The sequence below is a fragment of the Hylaeus anthracinus genome, unplaced genomic scaffold (genome assembly GCF_026225885.1).
Source record: "Hylaeus anthracinus isolate JK02 unplaced genomic scaffold, UHH_iyHylAnth1.0_haploid 11994, whole genome shotgun sequence".
Classification (NCBI taxonomy): domain Eukaryota; kingdom Metazoa; phylum Arthropoda; class Insecta; order Hymenoptera; family Colletidae; genus Hylaeus; species Hylaeus anthracinus.
Window position 1 is genome coordinate 4,048,035 of NW_026534341.1, and position 25,082 is coordinate 4,073,116.

Below are 25,082 nucleotides of genomic sequence, written 5' to 3' on the forward strand. Positions count from 1 at the left end.
ATTCATTAAAGTAGCGATCTCTGAAGTATTCTTAAAGTGCTCTCTCGTCGTTGATGCTGTTTACATTGGGCCCTCGTTACAAAAAGTATAGAAAAAACGTCGGTACCGAAGAACGGATGTTCAAAGCTGACGTTTATCAAACGCAAGCCAATCGCATCGCGTTTCGAATCACTGTTCGGCTTACGCTCGTCTAATTAATATGATTGACTTCTAAAAATGTTTCAGAGAACACCATTTTCAGGTATTCGTAATCCTTTATCGTTATAGTCGTATTTAATATCTAAACTTACGTTAACATTAAATATATATATATTATATATATATAATATATATATACTTCATTGTATGGCCAACGATCATGCTTCTTACAATGTTACAAGTATTAACCACTCCCGTTAATATCAATAAGTTTTACAAATGTTCAACTTCGAGCATTATTTCTAATTTTCTTATAAAAAAATAAAATAAATGTAAACGTAATAATGGAACAGAATATCCAATTTAATCGCCCGTTTCTCGGCTAAATGTGTGTCCTATGTGTGTTTCCGTGTAATACGTATGTACGTACGTATAGTTCTCGATGTATACCGCATACAAATGGTAAACGTAGCATGATCATGTTTCAAATAATTGTATCGGTTACAATCAATGAATCGTGGAAATCAAATTACGAAATAAGTGTCTTAACGTCATTAAAAATGTACCGCAAGGAATTTTTGTACATTAAACGTATCCGCGCTTAATTATCCTTAAAAATTCTGCGTTAATCGATTTTATCGTATCGACGCGTATCATTGTCGTGGTCGCTACGCAGGCTGAACGCGTGTCAAACATTGTACAGAAGATAGAGTCGTACGATGTTTGGGTTTATTATCGTCGTGTTTTCATTTACGGCAGCATAGTTTTCTCGGCGAAATTCAGTTCTTTTCCATTTGTTTTTTTTTTTGTGAAAGGATTAGAGGGGGTGTCCAGTGCTTATATTTGGCAGTGATTTCAGAATACAAATCTGTGTTGTTTTTTTTTTGTATTTTTTTCTTTTATGGGCCCCATTAATGATCCTTTTTGCGATTGTAGTTTCGTTTAGGGCTGGCACTATTCGAATGTTTTCTAGGCAATTGAATATCATAAACGAACTTTGAGTGTCTGAGGAGTCCACTATATGAGTCCACTATTTAAATATTACTATTCGAATATCATTTTTGAATATTATTATTAGAATGTAATCTTTTAATTTTTATTATTCGAATATCACATTTTAAATTTTACAATTGTAATAACATTTTTCGAATACGAGTATTTGAATATCACGTACTGAATATTACTTTTGGAATATCATTTTTTGAATATCGTCGTTTGAACATCTTGTTTTGAATATTCTTTGACAAGCAATTTGTTCGAGTGTTTTTTAAATATCCCAGTTACTTCTTTCGCTGATTGAGTCTTTTCTGCTGGAAGGTACAGCGTACACGATACTACTTCCAGTCGAACAACATGAACAAATTAATTCCAAGTATGAAGTATCGTTAATAAATTATGAATTCAAATAACTCGATTTATAGTACACATCAAATAGTGGAATGTTTGAAAACTGTTCGATGTTTGCGTCGAAACACTATATTGTTTGACTATTCAAATACAAAAAAATTCGTGTAGTCTCAGCCTTAGTTCCATCAACCCTATTGCGCTTAAGATAACCAAATAAATTATTCCGATTTGTGCCATGTTCTAGATACTGCAGAAATGATTTCACGTTTCAAAGAAAGAGATCAAGGGTCCACATCGACCACTGAGCAATTAGAGTATTTTATCGTTCCAATAAAAACCGACGTGAAATAATAACAACGATTTATTACCTTTGAAACATTGACGTAATCAACACGTAAGCGTCACAGGCAATTTTGCAAATGCTAATACTGACGAATCACCTATGGAATGTTACTAATGTTACTTCTTCTATATTTGTTTTCCATGTTCTCGCGAGACATTGCTGTCCCAAAAAAGGCACTAACGACGGTTTTAGAGTTTCGTGAAACGGTCACCTTAATCGCAACAGTTGCAAAGAACGCACTTAATAGACTTTCTTTTCAGGATTCATCGCTACCCTGCTTCTCTTAAGCGAGACATGGAATAGCGTATTTGTATTCGTATTGGTGGACATTGTGTAAAATGTTTAAAAATCGCGCGTGGCCTATATTATCCGTATAAAAAGTTTGGGCGGCCATGGGTTCCCTAACTGTTCGATACATCGTCCAATCATCGTTCAAGCTTCCTTCTTTTTTTAGGCTTTGTTACACACGCAAATAGATTGTTCGCTGGTGCCAGCGATGGGCAAAATTCTCATACGCACAATTCACTTCGAATAACGAGTACATTGTGTTAAAATTTCTATAGTTTTTTTCAAAATCCCAATCTGAATTGCACAATTGGCCGAATAAAATTCTGCCCATCTCTGGTCAGTACACATAATATATTACCACGACGGTCACACGTGACTCGCGGAGAACGCACGAAGGAACTGTCCTGTTCTGCTAATCTGGACAATTGCGAAAAATCGAGGTTTTCAGGTTGAATTGGCAGGACGAAGTCGTACAGGCAAAGTAATCGCATTACCACTTAAGAATTAATTAAAATATTCAGTTGTGACGCGTCAGGTGTCCGCTTGATCGAAACGTTTGTTTAAAAGATGAACATGTGCTCTTTATGTTGACCCAGGAACGATTGAGACTGGTTAGCGCAGTGCTTGTTATAATTATGGAATTTTTATTTTGGATCGTTTGTAAAATTGTCAAATATCTGAGGGTAAAAGAGGTTACAGACTAGAAATATCGATCTACTAACATATTCTATATTCGTACCGTATATGACCAAGATCTGTGGCATTCAAGTTCTAATGATTGATGCAGACTTATTATTTTGGATCTGAGAATCTATTTGCAGTACTTTAGAATAGTACCGGATCTTCTGGTGCAAACATTGCGGACCCAATTCAACTTTAACCAACTCCTATCGTTCCTGAGACTTACCTCCTTGCTAGAATAGCTGGACCTAAATTCCTCGATTTAATTTTGTAATAAACGAATCAGAAATCAAGGAACAATTTATCCTCGATGCTTTGAATACCTTTCGTAGGGTGATCATTGTTACGCTAAAAAAATGAGGCTCAACTTGGACGTCACAACCTTACTAAACCTACAACGCAACGAAAGGCAGTAGATCCATGCCGCGGATCTCTCGATCATGGCAGAACAGGGTCGTTGGATCGCTCGAAGTAGACACTCGTACGCGGCTCAGCCTCTTTAACGGCGCAAACAACGCTTCGACGTCGCGAACACGATACAAAGTACTTAATTGGCAACATACACGTAATCGATCCTTAATTATCTTAATATCCACGCTTTAGATTCCTCCTCCACCCCCCCCACCCCACCCCACCCCACCCCCCTATTTCAATCCTCAATCGTCCACTTCTATCGACCTTCGCGAATTTCTTAAATCACCCTTAAGTGTAACCCTATACTCTGCCCGATAATAGTCTTCCTCTCAAAAATTCACGGATAACGACAGGTCGCTCGGCAATTGGAGTGCAAGTGGATAAATAAGTATTCAGTTAATATTTACGAGTTGCAAGCCAAGTGCCCTCGACACAGAATATAATATATATTCATTACTATTATTCAATCTCGTACCATAATATTTATAATATATTTATATATATATATATATATATTTATTTATATATATATATACTTTTAATATATACAACACGCAGTAATTTTCGGTCGCCATCGTCCGACGAATTCGCTCGGGATCAATCTCTTTCTATCGTTTTTCTTTTACTTTCCGTCGTCCAAATTTTTCTTCCGTTCTCGATGCAAACACGCGAAACTCGTCGGACCGGACGATCCCTCTTTGTAAGCGAAAACACGATCGCATATGGAAAAAAGTGAAAGAGTGTATGTGCAGAATTCGGAAATGTTTCGTCAACGAATGACAGATGCAGGGATCGATTCTCTTTCATCGTCTCGCCATCCCGTTCGTTATTATTTTCTTTTCGTTTTCCTTTTTTTTTTTTTTTTTAAATACATCTCCCCGTAACGACGATTACTTTAATAATTTCTCACTGTTCGTGAACCTCTTTTCTCTGTTATACGTACGCGTGAGTTTCGTGTAGCCAGAGACGGGCAAGATATTCTTGTTTAGATCAAATAATGGCGAACACATTTCATTCGTTCGGTAATGGTTGAATTGAAACGAAATTCTTAATTGTAGAGTAATACAGCTTTTGGGCATTGATAGTGGCGCGAGCAAAGGAGCACGAGTTTTATTGAGCAAAGAAATTTGTTAGTTCTTTTATCATTTTTTGTAACATGTTTCCAAAGTAGTATGTGTTTATTTCAAATAGTTTCATGGCCTTGCAAAATTGAATCATTTTCATTACGAAACCATTACTTTTTCGTTTCTTCTATTTCAAAGAAGCCTTCAGCATTAGAAATATTATTAATCCACTCTCAAGTACCTTTCAAATTTGTTAAAATTTTCAATATGACACTCTCAATGCAAGGAAGCAGTATTAAATCTCTCGAATGAACGAAAACTCGCTGGAATTATTCAATCGAATAAAAATCGTTACATATCCGATGGTTGATTTTATTCGTCGTGTATCGTTCGAATGAAATTTCACCCTTCTCTGAACGTGACGCGTGCATGGGTATATGTTTTTTTTGTGTCTGCGGTTTATGTATCGTGACGACTGAGCTAAGCGAAGATCACCAGTACAAAAGTACAAACAACACTTATTGTCGACGGGAATGATAATGAAATTACGAAACTCACTTCTTCTCGCTAGATTCTAGTCACGCTTTTCTTTATGTTTCTCTTTAGTTAAGCAATAAACCCCGTGTGCGGGTCAACGTTCGATGTGGTTCGTTCATGGTCTTGTGGATCACCACACTTGCGATCGATTGAGTGTACCGATGAACAGAAGAAATTTAGAAGCAATATTATTTACAATAGAAATGTAGTGTTTTTGATTTTTTTATATTTTTTATTTGTGGGTAATAATGCTTGAAAATTTCTCCCTTTTTCTTGGAATTGTTCATATAATTTGCTGATTTTTTACTGAAATTTCTGTTCTGAATTAGCCTTCTTAGGATAAGAAAGATACTCGATTGATCAATTGAATTCGTTCCAAACTAAACACAAGGCAAATGTGAAAAACAAACAGTCTGTGCTTTATTCGTCTGACTACCAGAAACAACATTCTATTATGTGTTCCAGCATCGTTCGAGTACACGAAATAAGTAATATTCGTACTAAAATAAAATGGATACGTTCAGTCTTCGAGAGATCTTATATTACTGCTGCGATGTGTCAAAGTGCAAAACGATAATATTATCCAAACCTATAAACGTCTATCTCGTATGTCAATGAAGGGAAAAACAGATATCGATCGTAAGGTTGATGACGCACAAGAACGGGGCTTCGGGACGCCAGGACGGGCGCGATGGAAAACGGAGCGCGTCCCTTGTAATCTCATTAAAAAGTCGTTAACGTGAAAATACTTGCAAATACTGTTTCCGTCGTGAAGAAGAGGGAAAACACGAGACACTGTCTGAGCGACGAGCGAACGCTTAATGGACAAATTCTTCGTCCGAAATGCAGCTGCCAAAGTGTCTGACTATTCGTCGTTTCGACTACTGCGGATGAAACGATTCGCGTGGATCGCATGAGAAATCTTGGACAAACCCTCTACAACCGCAATCAGATATTTTTAATTACCAATGTGTTATTTTGTAGAGAAGTCAGATATAATTTGGGCTATAGAGGGGGTTGAAACGTCTGTGAAATGTGGCGTCATTGTTCGTAAACATTTTTGGAAAAGAATCGACTAATTCTTCTCAACTAATTGATCAAGTAACGTGACACGATTGAAAAATCAGTCGTTAGAATTATTAGTCTATCGCTTTTGACCATCATTGATTAAATTAAGGGTTATTCGTCAGTGATATCGAATTGAAGTCATCGAAAATTTCTTTTTTACATAATCAAACGATGTATCTATTTAGCAATATATTTCTAAAGATTTCTGTTTAAAGTCGACGAAATAATGAAGTCATCCAATAAAATTGAGACAAGTTATTCCAAAGTAGAGAAATCAATTTTCGACTATGAAAGTTATACTTCGCAACAACTTCACAATAAAAAAAAATGCAAGGTATTAAACAAAACAAAAGTAATAATAAAATATCTATTCTCTACAAAGTCCAACAAACTCGTTAATTGTATCACTTTTTATTGATTACACATAACAGCAAAAAAGAAAATTTCATTTTTTTTCACAAAATATTCTTAAACAGTTAAATTGTTTGTACACGTAGAAAAGAAATTTTCGACTCGGAAGTTACCGATGAACAACGATTAACGAATTACGATCATCCATTGCAATCGTATGCGTCGATCGTTATTTTGATTAAAAATTTGCCCAACGTTGGTCGTAGGATATCTCGATGAATTCATAGGTGTATCGTTCGCGATATAAAATTCATTCTAAAAAAAGTGTTTTCTCGGTAAAAAGATCTGAATGCGCGAGGAATGTTTCCAGTCTTCGTCGTGACACGAGTATATAAAAAAGATGCGCGATGGATGGACGCGATTCTGACTAAAAAATGAAAATACTGATCGCGGCTTACGATTAAACCCCCTATGTATAATCCCACGTGTGTCCGAAGTCGCATTAACCATTATCTACGTTTTTGAAAAACACTATCTCATCTTACTATCGATACTTATCATTCATAAATGAATAGCATCAGCTACGTATAATCTGTTCACAAAAATTATTTTACAGTCTCTCACACCAGAGTAGGGGAACATAGAAGCGATCAATTTTCGTCTACCTCCCTGTCTAAGGGCCGCGCCATCAGACTCCGGTTGACGACGCTTAGTGTTCGTGAATGCTTCTATCGCATAACTATTTTCAGAACTTTTCTTCAAACCATAATTTGGGTCACAGAGGGTTGAATCGTTAAAACGAGAACACGATCGCTGGGCACGACGAGGTTTTAATCGGCAGTGTTAACCCTTCTATTTGAAATTTGGCCTTAATCCCTCGAGTTCAATAGCGTGATATCCACGATACCCACATAGACGCTTGCACGAATTTCTTTTTTTTTTATATGAACACCCGGGCATACATTGTGCACTTTACACGGGACGAAAAGGTCTCGTTATATAAAATTTGCAATAATCGAACGTTCTATAATTCTCAATAAAAACGGTTAAAAACGATTGGTAAAAATCGAACGTTCCGCTATCCTTAATAAAAAAATTGGTTGAAAAGCGATTCAACGTTTGAACAATTCACTGAGACACCGACGAAGCGATGAGGGGAAAGAATGATTCTTCGCAATTCATCTTATCTACAGGGTGTCCCTAAAGTCTGAACGCATAGGAAATATCATTAATTATAATCACTTTTCGTCCACATATTAAATACGACTTTTCCTTAATCTCTATGTGTCTAGATTCTAAGGACAACCTATCGAACTTCGCGAAGGGTTAACAATTTTCATCCAGATACGGTGGTTATATAAAAGAAATTACAAGTAGAAAAGTCGCGACACGATCGCAGAGAATTATCGAAAAAATTCGCGGTAAAGAAATTCTCGACGAATTGTTTCATGATGCAACGCGTACTAAGTACGCTGAAAAATTGTTGCGCAACGAAGGGGTCGTCAACCCCGTCAAAATCGAAACTGAAAGAGATAGCCATGTGTTTCGGGCTACCGTGTCGCTTCCATGCGAATAATACTGTCCGAGGGACGTGGTAAATTACAAAAAAAAAAAAAAAATCGATACGATCACACGTCGATCAGCACGTGTGTTCTGATAAAAAAAAAAAAAAAACCAGTTGGTAACGAAAGCAACATCATGGAATGTGTTCGTTTGTCTTCGAACGTGGTAACGGCGCAATATTAATAGATTTTCCTCGCGCGTGCAGGTCGCCAGTCGTTTCCCCGCGATAATAATTCATTCCTGTCGATACGTAGAACAACGCTATCTAAAAGCTTCGCGAGAAATTCTTGGCCGGAAAAATTTCCATACTCTGTCGCGCGTTGTATATACCGTTCCGATACCTTTTAGCGATCGGGACGATTTATCAGCGTCGCGGCATTTTCGAAATAAATTTCTGAAAACACAGGGAAACGTTAGAAAGGAATTCGCGAACCGTGGGAGAGATTCCTGTTCGTCGTGCGCGCGCAATTCGATCTAGGATATATATTTTTCTTCTATATTCACTCTCTCCCCCTCCTATCGCCTCTTCAACGTTGATGCGTCCATTAGAAAAACACTCGGCTACAGACGAATTCGATTCGTTCGACGTTAGATTTCCCTTCGCGGAGAACAGATCTCGTCCTCTCGTGGTTGATCATTTAACGAACTCGCAGCCGCTGGCGTAATTTTTATGCTTGTTTTTCGAATCCATAGCTGATTAACGCTTACATAATTTTACGATTAAAATTTTTTTTTCTTTTCATTCGCATCCGATTGACGATAATGTAACTTTGTCATTTTATGTTCACAGCGAAGTAGTTGTTTTTATGTTTGGTATACATAATCACAGATGTTTATAAAATAATGCTTCAGACTTGTTTTTACAATACAGATGTCTCGACTTAAGTAGTGGCATGTGTGGGTGCGACTGCTTTATTTAACAGTTTTTTTTAACCTTTTGCAAACGGTGTCTAGACATGCTAATTAACACAGAGTTACGCTATACAACGTATATCGTGACATTCTTTAGAAATCATTACCATAAAACAACAATACACATCCACATTGATATCCACGATACATACGTAACGATTCATTGAATTAAAATGAAATCCATGCACTGGATGAAGTCACTTTAGTCTGTGTTGTAAAATGTTGCAAGAAATGCACAAAGAGTTAAATGTATTTAATAAATTTTGTTAAATTTCAGACAACAAAATGGCAACGATCACGACATTATATATTCTCATTTCTATTAAAATTCTGGTGTCAGAATTCAGCGATAGCCAGCTATGGATCTTTTGAAAATTACACACGACTACCAGTCCGTTAATTGCTTCGTTAATAATTATCAGAAGTTGCGTTAATGAGTGACGGAACGAGGACGATGACTGTCGACGATCGACGGTCTCGATCTCGATACTCGAATCCCTAGATCGTCGTTCCCTATCACGGGAGCGAACCTGATCGCGTGGAAAGTTCCAAGAATTCGTACGAAAGTCTTACTTAAGAATCGACTATCTTCTCCTAGAGTAGTACAATTTAAGGACAGCTCGTAAACACGTGTTACTTAACGATATACCTTAGTGATCTCTTGATCGATTAACTCTTCGAGGTCCTGCGGCTGATCGTACGATGACACGAATAAATATACCTTTTTTTTTTATTCGATCGATGAAACGTACGCTCGCTTCGAGACGAGCACAATTTCTTTCGAATTGATCGACATTTTGAATAACGAATGAAGAGTGAATTGTTGAATAAAAATTCGAATTTTAGTTACAGAATGAAATTTTACTCCATGGCGAGACAATACAAATACTTTTGTGTAATGTTTCGAATAAAATTGGCGAATAAATCGTTATGCAGCGGTTTATTCGTCGTCTATTATTCGAATAGAATTTTGCCCCTCTCGACGTTTACGAAACGTTTAAAGAATAATAAAATTAAAGCAAACCAATTGTTTGGTTTGGAAATGTATAAAAATAACAATGTAATTTGGTCTACCAAGCCATATATTCATTAACTTTAGTAATAAATAATTTGCCAACGATGGTTGGATAGAAGCAAACCAGTTCCATCTCCCGGGAACAAGAACATATGCATGTATTCTTCTCAACCAATTTTATATATCATAAGTTTACTCCGCTAACCACATTTACAACATCTATACTTTTGATTTGCATTCACGTGTTCTTGAAGAATGACATTGGATAAGAGGACAATCGGTTCCTCTTTTTGGGAGAAAGAACATACTTCTGTTGGGTTCGTTTCAACAAATTTCGTTTCTACTAGCCACTTTTACGATCTGCATGCTTTTAATTTATATTCGTTATACTGCATTCCTGTAGATCAAAATAACGTCGTTTATGATTAAACAAAACGTTAGACAGACTATATGCTAGAGCATTACTTGAACTATCAAAGTATTTATCGAATTTTGTTTCTTAGCCGATGGTCCTCGAAAAATTAACGATCGAACGACGTACAGTTGTATTAGTAGTGTGTAAATATCTTGACCCAAGCGAATTTCCCCGTTGTGATCCTCCCGCGAAGGAAAGATGGCGGCGGAAATCCCGCCAGGCTCATAACGACGGGCGCGTCGCTTTCGAAACTTCTATTTACAAAACTTACACCGTGACAAAAGGAGAGGGAATTTTTTGCGCGCAGTGTCGAGGCATCGAGGGATCGTTCTCTATCGTCGATGAGCGGAGAATCGCGTTCACGCGACTATGGCATCGATCAAACCGTCGATTTTCCCTCGTCCAAAAGTCTCGGCGTAAAGACAGACAAAATTCTCATCCACATAAAAACTTCGAATATCGAACAACGTGTGAAATCTATCGAATTATTTCTGAGTGATAGAGCAAAAGTTTCAGTGATCTATAGAACGAACTCTAAGAATTAAAAACATCTTGATCATCGAAGCAGGTATTCTGATATCATCTTGTATAAGATTGTCGTTCACAAAATAAAATTAATTGCACTCTTAAGTCGTTGTGTATTTAATTTCGATTACTATATAATTTATGTTATTCGGATATAGTTATTTTGAATGTACAAAAGATGGATGTACACCTTGTTCGTGATTCGAATAAAATTCTGCCCATCTCTGGTCGAGAACTTTTATCCAGACATTCAGAAATTTGTTCGCGAGGAAAAGTCGAGAGCCTGAGTCAATCCTGACGTTTGCAACACGATCGTGGTTTCAGGCTACGCGCAGCTGCCATCGAAGAGACGAAATCGTATAAAGAAAAGTGAGGAAGCGAAGAGCTGATCCTGATCCTGATCCAACGGGAATCAGTCTCGTCCTTTTCGTCTCGAACGAAAGGTTCCTTTCGCTACCCCTTCGGAAAATACTGAACGTGAGTCGTTTAAAATAAATACGCACTGATTGCGAGACTCGTTCCTCCTTAAACTATTGAGATTCGAGGCGAGAGAGGAACACGTGTACTCGTGATCCTCGCTGACAACGAGTTTTGTGACCCTTTGCACTCTCGCGGGTCGGGCTAGGCTTCTCCAGTTTTTGGACAAAATGGAATTGACGATCGCATCGACGTTTCGCTAATCATGATTAACACCTTGTTGGAATTATTATAATGCTTGAGTTAAAATTAATTTTTACTCGTAATAAATGAAGTGCCTTCAAGTTCAAATGGACGTTTGTATTTCGCATTCAACAGTGGAAAAATAAGCGTTAATAATGGTTTCGGCTTGTAACAGTCCGTCAGCATGATGTTGACGATGAATGATCGGTTGGACGCGATCATCTGGGAATGATTAGAATCTCCTGATCTACGATTGTAAATTGCAAACGTAGTTTGTCATCTGGCAATCAATGATGCCTGTCCAATTCTGGTTTCGACTAACCCGATAAATAATGCGAAAGAATATGTTATGCTTAAGAACGCTGTCGCTAAAACAATAATTAAGTTTGAAAATAATATTGGAGGGTGATGCGTACCGATGCACGTGTCTCCAAGATACGTTGGATCGAAGTAGCCTGAGTACGAAGGTCGACGAAACGTGTCCTCGAATACTTGTCGCTTTCACTGGGATATATAGACACAAATGTCTAACTATCTTGAGATAAAACTAATATAAATTGAGTTGGGTGGCTTCGTTTGTTTCATTAGCGATTTTTTGTTCCGAAAATTGAACGTTTCGATTCCTTGCAGGTCTAGATTAGGAAGGAAATATCGAATTGTATTTATCCTAGCTTCCTTAACCCCTTCATGTCCATGATATAGTTCTTAAAATATACTGATAGAATATGTAACATTGTAATGCAAATCAATTCGCATCACAGTTCTGCTCAATTTATATTTTGCTTGCAACTTCATTATATTTGCAATAGAATAGATTGATGTGCAGTGAAAATGAAGAATCTTCACTGTATCTAATTGCACAAAAGGGTTACTTTTAAGTACTTTACACGTACGGCATAGCATACATTATTTGTTGTGTAATTTTATTTCCAATTCGAAAGAGAAAGAAATCTTTTTTTATTCTGCAAGGGGTCGAATTGTAATTTTACAATTAACAATAAAATGTCGCTAATAAACCAAACGAAACCACCGAGTTCTATTCGAACCCATACAAAAGATATTAAAATAAAAAAACGTTAAAGTAAAAACATTACGAAAAGTCAAGGTGCAAGATCGGATCTTCGGTAGTCTACCAATAGAAAATAATAAATAAAAAGAGTGATATTTGTACAGTATCAGATCTCGATATAATCGTTAAAATTGTAATAAGTAAAGACTTTTAGCCAGGGAGATTAGATATTACTAAATAATAATTAGCTAACTACACCGCGATGAGTGATCATCGTTCAATAAATTCAAAACATGTTATTCAACCCTCCAGTTCCTATAGTAATTCTCTTAACTTCTATCTCTATCAAAGTCTAGAAATAAAGAAACTTTACGAAGAAAATAAAAATAAAAGAATAAAACACAAAACAAATCAGAGCTTCGAGCGATCGTTTCGCGAATAAAAGTATCGAAATAGACGTTAAATTGCTCACCGGAACGCACTTGATCCAGCGAGCTACCAATCTTTTCACATCGTATGCCAAACAAAAAGCTGCCCATCGGAACCGAAGAGTTAACACTAGATTTACGAAGGTTCTAATCGTCATCGAATTTGTTGCTGCATTGTTCTCTTTCATATTTATAACTAGACTGCGAATGTTTATGAAAATAAAATCTTTGCAAACGCAACTATAAAAATTGTACGCGAATAGAAGTTTATTCTACTCTCCAAATATTATAACATGAGTTTTGCTTTCAATATTTTTTTATATTATTGCATACTATTTTGTTATTTCTTGCACAAAATTCTCAGTCTATTTATCACGTTAATTTTCTTTTCAGTCGCGTCCATATCTATCAGTGAAGAAATTTAGATTTATGCCTCTTCATACGGATAAAAGTCAGCAAAAGTGGTCGGCGAAAAATGTAAATGGTTTCTGCAAGGTTTCATGTGTAATCCGGAATGTGTCGAAATGATGGTGCTCCGTAAACCTAGTGTTACTCTACCAATCTAGATCGCTCTCGATGATCATGCACCGACAGCGTAACGCAGTCTGATCGCAACTAAAATTCCACGCGTCTTAAACAAAATATAAAAAAGAAAGAAAAATTATTTCAGCCCCAGCGATTGATTCCTGTTCGAATCGGAATTATTTCAAATCGTCCCACGATCTTGGAGCAACGCGTTGTGTACCGCGAATATAATCTCTCAACGTGAAAAAACAGCGCAAAGGGTCGCCGAACCGAATCGAGGAGCGTCGACAGCTTTTTCCCGCGTCCGAGTAAGGAACGATCGTCGCAGGACGAACCATCCTTAAACGGGTGTGTCCGTCTTTTCGTCCTTCTTCGGCTCCTTGACGTCCGTGCGGCCATTCACGTATTCCGTGCTCGCGTGTATCGGATTCTCCTGGCCACCCTGCGGCATTTTCTCGTCGATGATACGCGGGTCTTCGTGATCCTCTTCGTCCTCGTCCCCGGGGGTGATGTGCGCCTCGCTTCCTGCGCCGACACCGCTCGCAGCTTCCTCGTCGCCTCGACGCCTCGCTGCAACAAGCAACGCCACGATCGGTCAAGGCAAAAGTGTGTGCGTGTGTGGTGTATGTGTGGATTTCTATTTTTCTCTTTGGTTTAGTTTTTTTAAGTTTTTCTTTTCTCCGCAATTTTTGTTTTAGTGTTGTTACGCATGTCGTTCTTTGTACGCTCGGTTCTGAGTTAGTGTTTCCCGATCTCGAGGATGATCGCTTCGCGTTACTTCTTACTGCAGGGCTTCTTAAACATTTCCTACCACCTATTTTTAACCCGATTATCCGATTGAATGCAACTGAATTCTACGCAGACTATTTTAGAGACCATTGCGATGAGGATATTAATTTAATTTGTAGTAGTAATTACGAGTTCGAATACTTTGATTTGTTTAAGTAATAAAAAACTTGTTTTATGCTTTATTGAACCCTGACACGACTCCGTATAGGGGAAAGTTTAAGAAGCTCTGAGTTCTATTTTACGATCGTTTCAAATTTTTCTTTTGTTCTGGTATCTTGTAAAAACGTGCACAAAGGTTGCGTCTTTTAGGCGTTCAGCAAACGCGCGAGTTTCGCACAACGTAAATATAACGTAATTCGTCTCATGTCTGTCTCTGTCGATAAACCCGGATCGTTAACCCATTGAGTACTAACTAATCGGTTTTTATTCGAAATGAATGTTCACTTCCAATAAATTGTATAATAAAAATATTCTACTAATAAAGAAAGAAAATCTTGTCGGCAAAGTTAGACATGTTCTATAAATAAGACACTGGCAAATATTAATCTCTAGACACTAGATACAATATAAAATAACAGATGAAAGTGCTGTAATCTGCTACGTCTACTTTCTATTAATATAAAATTATAATAATGTAACATTGAACTAGTCTTATTCATTAAAATCTGGGAATATTCCAGACCAGGAGAATCAAACAAATTATTCCTTGATTCGTAATACATTGTAAAATGGTTGAATTAAAATTACAGACAACATTACTCAAGTCTTTAATCTTCGACTTTATAATAATTGCTATTCGAATAAGTTTCAGCGCCAGTAAATAAATATTTCATCCGACCGCCTACGAAACGAGGCATTGGTACTCGATGGGTTAATGAAGCACTGATTCAAATGACATTTTACGATGAATGAATACTTTCCGTGGCTGTGTCCCCGTCGCGTTACTCGGGCGTTTGGATTCGAGCGCGAACCAATCGATCATCGAAGCGGTTAATAATCATAACATTCACAGGCAAGTCATCGCACTAATGTATATTTCAATCCAAGCAAGGTAAACGTGAACGGACGCGAACGTGACAAAATTGGAACACGTGATTAGCTAATTGTCGGCTAAAGTAACGTACACATCGAAATTCGTGTTACCAGGATGAAAAGATAATCTGTAGGTTGTCGAGCGGATTCAGAGCTGGAGCAGAGTGGTTTGGTATACAGATGGGCAAAATTCTGCACTGATTAAATGTCACGAATGACGAATAAAGAATAAACAAAATTCGTGTCCACTGCGAATGAAATATTTATCATTAATTCTAATTGTAAAATTACAAATATTTCACGGTGGACAAAGATATAGCTCGGTCGAATAATTAACTACTATATATATTATTTGGTATTTGATATCGCGGGGATAAAATTTTGCCCATCTTTGAATACGAGCATGCTTGATCTAAATCGAGGTAAAAGAGGACACGGATGTCCTAGCTCTAATCGGGCGGGAGGATATTGTCGCGGGAGAAACGGGCGGAAAAGCGAATCGAAATAAAGAAAATTAAGATCGAGATGGGAAACTGGATTGTTCGACTTCGAACAAATGTCACCACACTTGCCTTCGCCGATTATTTAACGTTGCTTGTCGCAAAAGGAAACGCTCTCTACGCGCCCCCGTGAGGCTTGGAACTTACACGAATCGTCCCGTCGGGAATTTGTTGAACAAAGTGTTACTAGGAACACACCGAGTCAGTGTTTTTCAAATGTTTTTCATCGCGACCTAGCGATCGAATCAAACACTCGTCCAGTCTTCATTGTTCTTTTTTCTCTTTTTAATTTGCAGGTTCGTTTAATTCGTGAAATTCACGCTTATGGGAGAACTTGTACTTTTCTGTTTATTTTCTCTTGTTTCTTTCATTTTTTTTTTTGTTTTTTTTGGGGGGGTTTAAATACGAGCATACTTCGGTTCGTTAACAAGCTACAGACCGTTCGGCGATTTCTCATTCGATTTTCCCCCGGTAGCAGTTCGCCGTGGTAAACTTTTTTCACCCTGCTGGAAATTAGTTTCCTCTCCGTAGTAGGCCGCAAGGAACGAAGTTTGAAAAACACTGCGTGAATAATGGTGAATGCGATATAAATTAGGTACTATATATACATATGTATTAGTACATGCAGCGGAACTCGTAAGCACAGACCGTACATGCACACAAATGATCGTAGCATGTATTGATCGAACGAAGTCAATTTTAGAAGGTCTTTTTTTTTTTTATCTTGGACAATTTCGAAACGTTGATAACGCTTTATCGACTGGGAATCTATTTATTGGTTTTTAATTACCTACGCGAATCTGTTAAGTGCATTGTTGGTTGTCTATTGACAATGCGGACAATAACACTATATAAAAATTAATGTCAACCTGGATTAATGAATACTAACGTAGAAAATCTTCTAAATTGAAGACGGTGTTTAAATGTGCCGATAGTTGAAGCGTTAATTTCCATTCCGAACGAGATTTCAATTTCGTTTCGTGAGATCGACACCCTTCCGATGGAGCGAATATTTGATATCGGCGAATTTTCATAAGTTTAAATTAAATTTCAAGTGTTCCTCGCGCATATATTTTTTTTTTATAATTTCCTAATTGAAATTCATATTGAGAAAAAAGAAATAAGTAGAGGTGATTTGTGGTTTCAGCTTTCGTTTCTATAAATCGCGTTATCGACTTTACGAGTACGTAATTTTCCAAAAAAATATCGGTTAGAAATGTGAGCGAGCGATAAACGGATCATTCCGTGCAATGAAAGTTTGATTTGTTCATTCGTCACGCAGGCCTCGCTTATACGGTGAATTTTCGCCACGAATAATCGAATACCCCGTCTCTTTTTTCCCCTTCCTTTTACATATTATCGGGAAATTCGTACGGTTTTTACCCCGCGGCGGTGGTTCGATCGGAAATGAATTTAAAAAATTTATGGAAAGCAGCGAAATCAGCGAAATCGATCGCCCGCTGGAATATATCCCCAGTTCGAAAGAACGATATATAAACGTATATTTAAAGCCATTTCAGCTTTTCACGCAGTGGTTTCCAAGAGGATAACGTTAAAAAAAAACTGTCAATGGAGTTTTATCGTGCACCTCCGAATGAAAAATAAACATTTGTTACTGAGCGATACATTTTCCCACGGATTAAACTCGTTTTGTTCATTTTTATAATGAAAATATCGATTCAATTTGATTCGAATAAAACATTTGAGAAACGTACATTGGCTAGAACGTATTCGCACGCGGTTTTATGGTAAATGGAAGTATCATACATTGTTTATTTCGATGCGCGATGAATAAGTTACCGTATTTTTTTCGCGGATTCGCATTTATCTTGTAAAATTGACAGATTTTTCTCTATTCATTGAAATTACATCGTTATTGGTATTTCTTATTTTATATGTGAAATATTTCTTTCTTCGATCGAGTCAAAAAGCAAGTTGAGATTTAAAAACGTTCCTGAAATGCACAGCGGTTACTATATATTTATATACAGTTGTTTCTAAAAGTAAATTGAGGACCTTTCATTTCATGTGTAAGAAACGATCCATGTCTATTCGTTAGACAATATCTCACGCGAAAACTGTTACGTATTCTTCGATACACTTCTCGCGCGTTTTACATCGGGAAATTTACGAATTTCTACAAATTGCATAAAACAAAAAATGTTTACAAATAGGGTAGGAAAGTTTCGAAAAATTGGCTTGCCAAGATACGTCTCTACCATTTAAGGGGGCACACGCTGGAGTACAGGGTGTGCAATGATTGAAAGTGTTTGTTCGTCGATGAATCGGGACGAAAACGTGAGATGGCCGAGGATTTGATAAAAAATGATCGCGAGAGGGGGGAAATAAGTGGCGAGCATACGAGCTGATGATGAACGAGGAACGAGCAAATACTTTGCAGACGGGGGTTGTTTTTGCTGCCTGAGGTGACTTACCCCTGGACAGTGTCATGCCTAGAGTACGGAATCGCAAGGTAATTGTTGATGTTTCTCCATATTCTTTACTTGGCCCGACTTGCATGCTGTCCTATCGGTAGCGGCACAACACACAAGACATTTGTATACATACAAATATATAGATGTAAAACAATAGGCATTTAATTATTAAGGTGGCGTACAGCTGGCAGAAATCGTTTTGCTCTCTAGAACATTACCTATCGCACACACGTCTATTTCAGAGTTAAACGTCACTTCTCCCACGTGGTAACATTTTCTTGTTATTTTCTTGGAACGTAAGAATAGAATTTTCCAAACGAATTGTTTCTACACCGGTGATTTTTTCATTGTATCATCGTGTTTGTGCCAAAAGAAGTGGTAAGTTTGACCACTTGGTAAAAGTCTCACGGACAAGAGAAATACGTACGAGCACAAATCTAAACATGTGATTACGTGCTACGTGTTTATTTCTCGTCGATATAGCAGGAATTCTTCAAATTGTTTCATTCTATCGTATCCTTTAGCAATTATTCCGATTTGAATCGTCTATCGAACAGAGAGCAAATTTCTTGATTTAATTTCACTCGGTATTACTCTTTTCTTTCAAGAGAATGCTCGAATTGAAGGAATCTCGATTCACTCTAATTTATAGCACTTCAATGTCTCATTATTATCTATGAAAGTTCTCTACTACATTCTTGCAATTAATTTAAAGTCCAAAAAATAATTTCTTGAGAAGGATAGATAAAGCTCGAATTCGATTACACAATATTAGAATTCCTACTGTTGTACATTTTTCTTCATCACTGTATGCATAATTGAATGTCTATCGAACACATTGATTTGCTGCATTCTGACTTGTCTCAAACCCTGCACCGTTCGATAAACAAAAACAAATATAATAACTCAACGGCGAGAAGTATCAGCTACAAGGCGAACGCTATAAAAACAAATTAATTTCATACATGAATAATATCGGGATACCTACGGCTAAACATTAAACTCACTTTTTATACACCGATGTGGAGTGACACAAAGATAATAATAAAAAAAAATATGTTATCATGTATGTATTATCTATGTACTTTGTTCGTGCAACTAATTCTCTCTGTCGGCTCGTAACAAGGAGAATTGTTTTGCATTTCACAAATACTGATCCTGTTTCAAGTAAAATTACATTAAGTCGGGTTATTATCAAATAACGTATTATTCTATTGTTCGTATGTAATTAAACAGCAAAAGTACACGAAAACTCGCCAAAAGGGAAGGGAATACACGTGGCTCGGACGGAATAATTAATGAAAATTGTTTAATCGATGTGTACTCACCTGCGAAGCACCAGCGTCCAGTCGCGCGGGCAAAAATTAGTAGGAAAACGATGAGAATTAGCACCAGGGCCCCAACGACGATGCCGATGATGGAACCAGCGTCTAAATCAATGTCTGAAATTTCATAGTAAACTATTTTGAAACTTGGGAATTTTAAACAAATTTTCACATCGTCTTATCTAAGCAATTTAAATTCATTTGATCCCTGTATTACTTTCATAACATAAAATTGTCCATGTAATCGTGTTCATTTTTATAAGTATTTTCTCATTGTAAACAAAAAAAAGTTGAAAACTAATTGACTTGATCATCTGTGAAGAATTCTGATTTGTAATGTTGTATATGAAACGGAATTTATATGCTGTATTTTTCGTAATTTGTATAGTGAATTGTATGTAAACAAATATTCGTTAGTATACTAATTAGTATAGCTGTATAGTGTTCTATACAGTATTGGAATATTACATAGTAATACACAGAGTGTCCCTAAAGTATGGATATACAAGGAATCAAAAATATTTTTCCAGACATGATTACAGACTTTGGGGACACTCTGTAGTGTTCTAATTTCTTTAATTAGAATACTAATATTGTACTCAAAATGTGGATCCATCATGCGCCAATAACATAATGCGACTTTTAATTTCGTGACATTACAAAAAATTGGAAAAAGCCAGCCGTGACGAAGCTTTAACATATTCCAAAGCCAATAACACTATGTTTCATTATATTCAATGACAATATAAATATATTTTAATATGATTGTATCAACCGCCAGCAGCTTCGTATGTTTAAATTTCATTTTCTTTTGTTCACGAAAACGAGGAGAAGCCAACTTTGGCGTAGCTTAAACACTCTTTCAAGAAACAACAAGTACTGAATATACAGGGTGTCCCAAAAGTCGGGGAGGAGCCGGAAATGGGGGGTAGCTGAGACGATTCTGAACAACAATTTCCTTTGCAAAAATGTCGGATGGGGCTTCGTTAAGGAGATATTAAGAGAAAACCCCGACCAATCAGAGCGCGCGTAGACCGTTGGAGCGGCCGCGGTAGCGAAGGCTACGCGCTAGGCAGCCGCGCCCAATGTCCTTCGATGCACGTCGAGTCACTTGTTCGCGTGCAAGCGCGGCCGCCAGCGCGTAGCCTTCGCTACCGCGGCCGCTCCAACGGTCTACGCGCGCTCTGATTGGTCAAGGTTTTCGCTTAATATCTCCTTAACGAAGCCCCATCCGACATTTTTGCAAAGGAAATTGTTGTTCAGAATCGTCTCAGCTACCCCCCATTTCCGGCTCCTCCCCGAGTTTTGGGACACCCTGTATATGTATATGCATACTGTGGAACGTTAAACAGAGAATTGCAGAACAAGCGTGAGTAATATCGCGCAGTGAAAATGAAATATATTCGAGAGGAGTCACCAAAAGCGTTTGAAGCCTTTTGCAATTTCCACACGGTCGACACGAGATGAAAACTAATTCTGATGCAGAAATGTGCAAAGAAATCAGTGCCGGTAGCATGTGTTTAATATCGAGTAAGCGTCAATTCATATAGAGGCAATCGCACAGAAATTTGTTCGCTTTTTGATCAGTAATATAGATCTGCCATTCGCGGTTCCAGTGATAAGGATAATAACGTTACGCATACTCATGCCCAGTAGCGCCGAGTTCCATTCATTCGGTTGCCATGAATACAGTCTGATTTTTTTAAACGAAAGAACAGTATAGAACGTGCGAAGTGAATAACATTTATAAATATTGATTTCAACAACACTCGGTATAGATGATTATCGCAGTTAAATGGAAATGGTGTGTACTGTTCATATTATTTTTATTATTTTCGACTTCCTGGATTTCAGAATAAATTTTATAAATGAATGCTAATTCTTTTCTGTAGCATAAAGAGACTTTAGTGTGTGTGTGTGACTTACAAAAACCATGTTTCAAAGTGACACAGAATATGTTCCATACAATAATGTAATATTAATATTTAATTTTTCATAAATGTACGTACACAGCCTGGGTTCCTTTAACGTATGTTTTTCATATTTGCATACGCCATGAATGCATAAAATTCACGGTCTCGTAACGAAGAGTACCGATGCAACCAATAATTTCTGAATTTAAATAAAAAAATTAATGTAATTGCAGCGTTCGTTACTTTTAATACAAACTGCAATAAACATCTTTTCACAATGCGTAATAATAATTCACGTGTCTGAGTTCGTAATACATCGCGTCTAGAAAATTTTATTACAGAAGAAAAATGACGTACATCGATGAAATTGTTCTAGTTACATGATACCTTAATCTTGAAAATTTGTTGCTACCACTTTTCACCGAATTTATTCACAAAATATTGTCGATGAAAATTGCAGTCGACAGAAAAAGACTCAGTGACAAGGAACGTGATAAAAGATTCAAGCTCAATCGCGTTCTCTGAATAATAAATGGTTCATCGTAACCCATCATTTCCGGTTGTATGGAACTCCACGCGCAGGCAACTACATCGACTACTCACGTATAATAATTTGAAAGAATGACATTACCTAGTGCGTGCACGTGTTCGGAGAGCTTACCAAAGAAGTGAACGAACCCTGCCCCTGCGTGAGAGCATGCGATAAAGGATCGATATCGTTAGAAACACACAGCACACGTACATGTAACACACAGAAATAATCTAATTCACGTGTTTCGGCGAAACCGAAAACATAGTGACGATCGACAGTACGTGAAGGTGACAATGAACGTGACGTGATTCGATAGACAGCGTGTGAGAATGCACGATTGAATGGAAGTGACGAACACGAAGTGCGTGAACTAGCATGATCGACAACTACCAGTGAATTCAGATCATTTTTATTATCACCCCTTTGCCCCGTGATACTAAACGTTCGCTAGTGATCTGACGTTTAGTTGGAAAACTATTTTCTTTCGCGTACTTCTTTTTCCTTCAACCCTTGGCCGGTAGAATATGATTATTAATTTTTTACAAGGCGAACAATTAGATTTTGCGAGGGCCAAAAATGTTCTATCTTGGAACACAAATCCAAAGCCCAAACCACAATTAAGAATTAAAAATATGCGCTATCTGTCGGTTATAATAAATTTAAAGACACATCGTTTGCTGGAATATTTATGCCTGTTTATCAGTTAAGAGTTGAAGGTTTCATTTATTTTATCTCGATAAATGTAACTTATTCTTTTCGTTTTTCGAACTTTAACGTCACGTAAAATTCGCCATGTTTCGTACTCTATTCTGGTGCAAAGTGTGAGCGAGTGATTTGCAATACTTTGGACGTGAATATTTCGACAATTTTACCTGCTGGTTCTGTGGAAGTCGACAAAACGATACGGTATTCGGAAGCTCCTTCGTCGTTGCGAGCTTCCAGGATGTACTCCTTGTCCGTGTCAGATTTCTGAACGCTGTCGATCGTGAGGATCACGCTCCACGCTCCTCTTCCCTGCAACAGCAAATTTCATTGCGTCGTTTGAGCCAGGAATTCTAAACGGAGAACAATTCATTCGCCCAGCGAGCCACGAGTAAAAAGTTTAAAAGAAATGAGAAGCTACCGTGAAAAATATTACCATACTCTTGTACTAATAGTTACTCTATATAATATAGTTAGAACAGATATAATGTATAATGATTTTTGGTCAAACGCAACGGGCACGAAATCGTATAAAATTATAATTTTCACAAAATTAAAGTTTGCTACTTTGAGAATCGTTAAGAATTAAGAATCTATCCCATTTGATTAATTATCTAAGTTAATTAAACTTCTCTTTCATCTTTAGAGTCTGATTGGATTAATCTTCTACAACAACTACATATTGCAAGTATTTATTCGAGTTAACTAGTAATTGTTAATAAATAATCTTCGGAAAGCACACTCGTGCCACCAATAAATTGCTCCTTAAATTTGTTTTCCTATCGGTTTCTGGTGTCGCCAAGAATAAAGAATCCTTAGACTCACCTGATTCTTAATTATAATGCACAATACTATTACTTTTAACGAACAAGCAATCGTTCTACATTTCGAATCCCATGTTATTAGATGTACATACAGGACGCGTAATTTAGGAACTCAAAGGGACGTTTCTAGAGCTTTCTTGCAGATATAACGGTTTCACCTATTGAAACGATTCCGATAATCGAATTATTTCAAGCGATTGCCTCTGCCGATTTGTAGCGTCCGGATTCGAAGGAATTTCATTAAGTCCCTTTGATTAGCGAGAAACTTTCAAGTCAACGCTATTGTAGTAAAAATGCTAAGTGCACCGTAGCAAATCGATGCTCTGGAATGCGGTACCTTTGTCCCATTACCTTTAAACTTGTCCCCATCTATTTTTCGTTCGTTCCCCAGTGTGACCATCGGTACTTGAAATCCGTATTTAATCGTTTGCAACGCTATCTGGCTCTCTGTCGCGATGCTATTTCTATATTTATGTAATTGCACGTCCATTTTACTAAATTTATGGATACAGGGTGTTCGGTAACTGGTGATACGAGTGAAAAGGGGACGATTCTACGTGAAAAAATAAGTCGAAAATGTGAAATACAAATTTTAACTTACCAGATCGACAGCGGTCGAGGTTTCGATTCGGTTGCTTTCGTCGGGATGACCCTCGGCGATCTTTTCATCGTTTACTCGCCATAAGAAGTGAGGTCTAGGATTCGCATAAACGGTCACGTTCACGATCCCCTCGCGTCCAATTACATATCCAAAACGCTCGATGTTTGGCTGCGGTTGTGGAGGATCTGGTAAAAATGAACAACAATCGACGCTTCTGTCTTAGGAAAATTTAGAATCGTCACTTCTAATTCAATCAAACTCGTAAAAACTTCGAGTGAAAAGATTTAATGCTTTGAGAACGTGTTTCCTATTTATGTATAGACAAGATAGTTGATTGCTTTCTATTCTTCCTATACTTTTATTTATTACAGATAAAGATGTATCGATATCGCTTTCAAATGGCGTTAATTTTTTTTCATAAATACTACGAATTAATTTAATCGAGATATAATCAAATTTAAGGTTGTACGGGGTTATCAAACGATTCCAGAATCCATATTTGAAAAGAAGATTTTAAGAAATTGTGTTAAATGAAATTTCTGTCGACGAATTGAATTCTATCTGTTCTGTTTTATATTGTTCACTCGGATTTCCTGACGAATTCGAAATTACAGTGTTAACGAAAATTGTGCTGCTTACAGAATACTTGCAACTGCATAGTCGTTTCCTTAGGCCTGTCAAGGGCGATGTGACTTGCAACGCAACGAAGAACTTTGCCATTATCGGTCCAATCCAAGCTTCGCGTGGCATTCTGCACGGCCAATGAGATGTCGTCTACGTTCGAGTCGTAAATCGTGGGTCTCTCCTCGTTGCCAATGGGTTCATCGTCTGATTATTAGAAACGGGTATATATAATACGCACTTGACATTAATTGAATCAAAAGATTAGAAAGATTTTCTATTAGATATATATTATAATTTCAAATTGCTTTATTTTCTTTTGGATTCTCTACAGTGAATATTCAAAATGTCGACCATGTTATTTCATCAATTTTAAATTAAATTTGAATTTACGAAATTTTGTACTACTGCGGCAGCTTTATACCGAGTTTCTTCGTTAATATTTTACAATTAACAATATTTATTCGATCATATATTCTTACAATATATATATATATATATATATATATATATATATATATATAT

The 25,082-nt window shown here is 37.1% G+C and overlaps 1 protein-coding gene across 3 annotated transcripts in view; it reads right to left on the reverse strand.

Annotated features, from left to right (window-relative positions):
- The window catches only part of LOC128889066 (fasciclin-3), a 434,295-nt gene that overhangs the window by 9,567 nt on the left and 399,646 nt on the right, over positions 1-25,082 (reverse strand). For 2 of the 3 annotated variants that reach the window (XM_054146384.1, XM_054146383.1), the window contains exons 4-7: positions 24,576-24,764; positions 23,937-24,121; positions 22,682-22,823; positions 19,368-19,481 (exon numbers count right to left, since the gene is read on the reverse strand). In XM_054146384.1, coding sequence (XP_054002359.1) covers positions 19,368-19,481; positions 22,682-22,823; positions 23,937-24,121; positions 24,576-24,764 — 630 coding nt within the window. Of the gene's footprint in view, positions 1-9,765; positions 13,854-19,367; positions 19,482-22,681; positions 22,824-23,936; positions 24,122-24,575; positions 24,765-25,082 lie in introns of those variants that run through there. The other variant, XM_054146385.1, reaches the window with a different exon arrangement.